At 42.0% G+C, this 6,750-nt stretch overlaps 1 protein-coding gene across 1 annotated transcript; it reads right to left on the reverse strand.

Moving 5' to 3' along the window:
• Nucleotides 1–3,461: 3,461 nt before the first annotated feature.
• Nucleotides 3,462–3,818, reverse strand: LOC148943422 (uncharacterized). The gene has a single exon (XM_089101130.1). The coding sequence runs from the start codon at nucleotides 3,816–3,818 to the stop codon at nucleotides 3,462–3,464; it is 357 nt and encodes a 118-aa protein (XP_088957256.1).
• Between the last annotated feature and the right edge of the window lie 2,932 nt (nucleotides 3,819–6,750).

Genomic DNA, 6,750 nt, shown 5'->3' on the forward strand with positions numbered 1-6,750 from the left:
TTGGTTTTGAGGGTAAAAGAAAATATTTTATGTATTTAATTTTTAAGGAGAAACAGTTCATTTTGAATTTGGCTGCCGCGCTCGTAAACACATAGGAAAAAGGGTCAGAGCTAATTATATGCCTCGCACCGGAGAGCCTTGTGTCAAACCAGAGCGGGTTAATAACAACAGTGACGGAAGTCAGTAGATCACTTTAAATCACAATAGAGAAAGGCTATAATTTTTCGAAAGAAAATTATTTCTTTTTGCTAGAATTTTGGTTATAAAACAATGGGGGATGGGGTTAGGTTTTGAGGGTAAAAGAATATATTTTATGTTTTTCTAGTGAGTATAAAGATTGTAAAGTGATGTTTGTATTGTATGTGGGGGGGGGTTTACTCGAATATAGTAGAGGGTGACCACGGAAAACAATTTTATTTTGAAAATAAAAATAATGAAAACAGAACTTACATGGTAAATTGAAGTTGCCAAGGCTTCAAGTTCATCAATAATTTCATGTGTTCTATCCATTGTGTCACAATACTTTCTGATAATTTAATCACATTGCATGCCCGTTATATACGAAATCTCAAGGGTGAATTGTTATGTAACGGTGAAACTATATATAACCAGCCCTCTGATTGGTTGAGAAGGAGGATGTAACCGACTCTCTGATTGGCTGGGAAGGACACACGTGATCTAACTGTTTCCAGGGAAGTCATAACATTTGGCTCGAGAGCAACAACAACAAATACTATTTCTGGACACCATGACATTCGCGATCGATTACGCAATTAATTTCTCGGGAATTCACTTCCCCCTCGAGTCCCAGATCAATAACATTGTTCCCGTTAGAATTCAATGCGCATGTGCAACCTTCGTTCCGGAGTTATTACACATAGAAAAATCAAATAAATCGACCTTGGAAAAAGAGGTCAATGACCCCATTACGTAATCATTCTCCCTAGGGAGGCTATGCCCATATTTGGAGCCCTGTCAGTATTCTATGCCCATAAAAGGAGCCCTGACACGAGTAGCACCCCCCCTTCTACTCATTAAAACTTAAAACGAACAGAAATTATTCCGTATATGAAAGGGGCTGTCCCCTCCTCAACGCCTCGCTCTTTACGCTAAAGTTTTTTATTGTTTTAAAAAATAAAGTTGTGAGACAGAGTCATTCTTTAGCGTAAAGAGCGAGGCGTTGAGGAGGGGACAGCTCCTTTCGTATACGGAATAGTTTCTGTTCGTTTTAAGTTTTAATGTCGCTCCTTACTTTCAGTTAAAAAAACTTGTTTTTTTTTTATTTAATATCCATAAGGTTTAAATCCTTGATGCTAATAAAAATGTAAATAATGAGCTGTACTGAATGTTTCTTAAGTGGGTAATTAAAAGGTTTGCATTAATAGGATATTTAGCATTTTTTGAAAAAAATATTTATTTCTATCTTAAAAAGACTTATTTTAAATTATGTTTTTGATGCGTGTTTAACTTCGTGAGGTGCATTTTTATTTGTTACGGGCTTTTTTCGGTTTGTTTATGCTACTGTTCAACTGTGCTGTAATCAAGGTTGCAAACCGGTGGGAACATCGCTAGATTTAATGATTGTTTGGTTGATTTAGTGATTTCTTCAATAATCTAGTGATTTTTCTGCTGGTTTAGTGAATTTTCTTTTTAGGCAATATAAAAAATCATTAGGAATAGTGATAGGTCCCTAGGGGTGATAACCCTGGCTGTAATATAGGCTACTACCGTACTACTGGTCAAAGTCGGGCATCCTTTGCACAGGCATGTATACGTAATCTGTTCTAAAAGAAATATGACTGCTGTGATTACGCTTAGTTTAAAACCTCCATTCCGTAACAGTAGGTACATGGTCTAGAAGGAGGAGCCCCTTGAGCGTGAATTAGGGCCGTTTTCATGTGGAATGTAGTATTTTTGCCAGAAGAAAGATCTCGGATACGTGTTTATTTGTTGCTTTTTTTTCAGGGGTGATAGTATCAAATCAGTGGCCTTGGAATCTCGGCAGCAGGCTTATTCAAACGAAAATCAAAATTTCTAGTGCCTTCTTTAAGTGACCATGTGATTAGAGGGCAACTAGTCCCCCGTCCCACGTCCCTTTTTCTTCTAAAGTCATTTGATAAAAATTTTAAGATGGCCATTTTTTCAGCATAGTTGAAAGATGCATTAACTATGTTCTCGAGTATAAAAACACCCCCACAGCCCCTGGAAGAAGGGCTATAAGCTATGAAATTTACCAATTGTTTGCATATTTACTTACTTTTACTTTCGGCGGGAACCAGACAATGGTCCATCCTGCCCGGCACCAATGGACGATGGGATGACTGACGTAGTTCAACACAATCTGTCAACAGCAGCCTTTTCTGCAATCTTCAGCCAGTCCCTATCCCAACGACGTCCGTGTCGGTGGAAGCCACCCCAAGGACCCAGGTCATTCTTGAATGTCTGCCAGAGATTCTTTCTTTGGCCACCTGGTCTCCGTTTCCAAGTTGGAAGGGGGTTACAGGTGAGGACATCACGGGATATGGTTCCAGCTGGTCATCGTAATGTGTGTCACAGGAATTTCAGTCGTCGTTGTTTTATGATTACCGAGAGAGGGGCCTTCTGGGCACAGCACCATCGAACCTCAGCGTTTGAGATTTGAGACCATCGGCTGAGCCGTAGTATGTGCATCATGCAGCGATGGTTGAATGCTTCTACTGAACGTGTTCCTTCGGCCTTTAAAGACCATGTTTCACAGGCGTACAGCAGGATCGATCGAACAGTTGCCTTGTAGAAGTTCCTCTTACTTTTGATCCTAATGTCAGGTCTATTCCAAAGCGGCTTCTTCATATTTGTGAAGAAACCCCATGCCTTTCCTATTTGAGCTCCAACGTCAGCTTCTGCACCTCTGTTCGGTGTATAGTATAGAACCAAGGTAGCGGAACTCCTCAACAGTCTCGATGGTTTCGCCCTCTAGTTGAATATCTGGGTGGTTTGGGGGCGTTTGCTTTCATGACTTTTGTTTTAGACTTGCTGATCATGAGGCCTGCTTTCTTTGATGTACAGGAGACATTGTTGACCATCTTTTGGAGCTCGGCCGACGAGCTACTCGTGACACCCACATCTTCAGCAAAGTCAAGGTCTGTCAGGGCGATCGGGTCGTCTTCTCTCTGACCGACGACAAACCCTTTGTGGGTGCAAAGCGAATTCGCCATTGTCTAGTCTATTATGTAATTGAACAGAGCTGGCGAAAGGGGGCACCCCTGTTTGACGCCTGACTCAACGTCAAATTCCGTTGTTTCGCCTTTGGCAGTTCGGACTCTTGTAACTGTAGACTCATAGGCTCCATTGAGTATCTCAATCATTTTTTCTGTGACACCGTCTTCCACCATGATCTTCCAAAGCCTGGTCCTGATAAGGGAGTCGAAAGCGGCAGCAAAATCTATGAAGGCGACGATAGCAGACAATTGAAATCTTTCGCTCTACAGTAGGAAGATGCGGAGGATGAGAATACGTTTCTGGCAGCCCCTGTCAGGTATGAAACCTGCTTGTTCTGGTCTTGTCAACTTGTCTCGGGCATTCTTGAAACGGTTGAGGGCGATTATACAAAAGACCTTCATCGTGTGGTTTATTAGTGATATACCTTGGTAGTTCGAGTAGACTGCCTTGTCTCGCTTTTTATATACCGGTATAAGTACTGAGAACTTCCAATCTTTCGGAAATTCCTTTGTCGTCCATACCTCCACTAGTAAGTCTTTCAGCTGACGTAATAGTGTGGGGGATGACTTATTCATCTCTGCTGAGAAGCCATCCTCTCCAGCGGCTTTGTTATTTTTCATGTTTTTCAGTGCCCGCAGAACATCAGCAAATGACGATGGTTGTAGATCTATCTGGTAGGGCTCCTTCGGTACAGTCGGGAAATCGGATAGATCACACAGAGCTTTTGTGGGATTAAGGAGCTCGGAGAAATGTTCTTTCTATCTCTCAAGGTGGTCTTTTTCCGTCTGAATAAGGTTGCCCGGAGTCCGTTGAGATGGGAGACTTGCCCGTCACTTCCCTCAGTAGCTTGAATGTTTTCCTTAGGCTATGTGATTCTGCGGCTTGTAGCATATTAGAAGCCATTTGTGACCAGTATTTTTCCCCATCGCTACAAGCAGACTGCTTTACCAGCTTGCGACCATTTTTTTAGGGGTTCCTCAGGGCCACTGAGACTAGGCCGTGTCTTTTCCTCTAGCTTAATTGTTACGTCCGAGATCCATAGCCTTTATTTCCTCTTGGTGTGACCTAGAACCTGTTCAACAACCTCTTGTGTCAGGACTTTCAGCTTGGACCATCGGTCTTCGGTGTCAGTGTAGTCAGTAAGGGCCTAAAACTGGTTGCTAAGCTATAGCTCGAAATCAGCCTTGATCTATGGACTTAGTAGTTTTAATATACCAAATAGATGGGCTTTTATCTTCTTTTTGTGGGTGCTTAGTCTTTGACTGAATTTACAGATGAGAAGAAAGTGATCGGTGCCCTTTGTTGAACCTGTACCTACGCCTCTATAGACTCGTGCATCCAAACATGAGCTCCATAGCCTTTGTTTCCTCTTGGTGTGACCTAGAACCTGTTCAACAATCTCTTGTGTCAGGACTTTCAGCTTGGACCATCGGTCTTCGATGTCAGTGTAGTCAGTAAGGGCCTCAAATTGGTTGATAAGCTATAGCTCGAAATCAGCCTTGATCTATGGACTTAGTAGTTTTAATACACCAAATAGATGGGCTTTTATCTTCTTTTTGTGGGTGCTTAGTCTTTGACTGAATTTACAGATGAGAAGAAAGTGATCGGTGCCCTTTGTTGAGCCCGTACCTACGACTCTATAGACTCTTGCATCCAAACATGAGCTCCTCCGACTTCTTCTGACGAGGAAGTGGTCGATCTGGTGACCCCGTCGTTAGATATCCAGGTCAAAAGTTGGTGTTTCTTGTGCTCGAACTTGGTGTTAACCAGACATAGGTTATTGTATTTGGCAAGCTGTAGCACTCTCTCGCCGTCTGAGTATCCATCTCTGATGGTATGGTGTCCGATCACTCCTTCGGTGTTTGCATATTGTTTACCGACCCTTGCGTTAAAGTCACCAGCAAAAAATAGTATGTCACGTCCTGGGAAAGAGTCGAGTATTCTCTGCAGCTCAAAGCAGAACGCATCTTTGGTGTATCTGATAGGCGCTTAGACGGACAGTATAGTCACGTTACTATTCCAGCCTTTCAGTCTTAGGATAGCGACTCTTGCTAACACTGGTTGCCAATAGATGACAGATGATGCAGCAATTGGGTCCAGGAGGAATCCGACTCCGTGGAGACCGCTCCCATCAGTCGGTCCAGAGTTGTAAAATTTAAATGTTTCTGAATCCGTGTAGTCAATTGATTTCGTCAGTGTGTCGTTCAATCTAGTCTCAAAAAGGCAACATATATTGAGACCATACTTTTTCATTTCATTAGCAAGGAGAATCTGAGTTGACTTGGCCTTGCAACTTCTTACATTCCGTGAACCAGCTTTAAGTTTCTTGGTGGGGATGATTACCCCACTTCTTGAATCAGGCATCATCCGAACTGGATCCGTGTCAGCTACTGCGGACGCCGTAGTATTGATCGTTATATCTGAATTTTCTGTATCCATTGGTGTTTCATGGGAATTTTCTTGACCAGCAGCTCCCCTTTTCTTCAGGAGGATTTTCTGCAGGGATAACTTTCTGTGAAGAGGGAAGTTTCCGAGGGGTGAATTTTCCAGTGGAGATTTTACACTTGGGGATTTGTCAGAGTTCCTATGCTACCGTGAATGTCCAAAGTCTGGTTAATGTCGAAATTCACCGGTGAATGTCCGAAATTGCCTTTTGGTGCTTGGTTTCAATGAGCTTTGCGAGTCAGCTTTTCAGTCTTATGCAATCTAAAATGGTAAAAGTTAAAGTCAGGCTAGGTCAGATTATGTAAGGTTAGGGTAGGTTAGGTTAGGTTAATTTTGGTTATAAATATTAAAAATGGGTTAAAAATTTAACCTAAGCTAACCCAACCTGACCAAACCTAATCTAACCTAACCTGTCATCATCAGACCTAGCATTAAATTGAAAAAGTTGACTGACAACGGGGACTGAATCCAGGGAGAAAAAAAAAAGGTATTTCGGACATTCACCGGTGGATGTCAATATTCACGAATTTCGGAAATTCGCGGTAACACCCATATGAAATTCTTCTTATTTGTTTTGCTTTCTCTTTGTCGAATCAATTTTACACATGGAGATGTTCAACATGATTTGTCCAGGGGATTTTCAGCAGGGTTGGAATTGTCTGGATGATTTTTACGTGAGGGGAAGTTCTCTGTGGGGGAATTTTCAGTGGGAGCAACTTAACACTTTTTGGAGGAAGGATTTTCGGGAAATAATTCCACGGAGCGGGAGATTTCTGGCAGGATTTGAAGTCTTTTTCAGATGAAAGTATGCTAAGGAGAATTGTTCAGGCTGAATCATCTGCAAGAAATTTTCCGGGAAAATTTCCGGCGAGGATGGAATTATCTGGAGAATTTTCCGGCAAAGCAATTTTCCTTGGGGGAGGAAAATTTCCATTGAGGGGAAGCCAGATTTTCCGGTTTCAACTGAAACCAGAAGTTTTTTTGACTGAAAGTAAGAAGGATTATTGAAACTTAAAACAAACAGAAACTTTTCCTTATATGAGGGGGAGGGGGTTGCCCCTCAATACTTTGCTCTTTACGCTAAAATTTGATCTTTTGTCCCAAGTC

This window comes from Artemia sp. Qi Xiang Cuo, chromosome 15 (genome assembly GCF_049724085.1).
Source record: "Artemia sp. Qi Xiang Cuo chromosome 15, ASM4972408v1, whole genome shotgun sequence".
Classification (NCBI taxonomy): Eukaryota; Metazoa; Arthropoda; class Branchiopoda; order Anostraca; family Artemiidae; genus Artemia; species Artemia sp. Qi Xiang Cuo.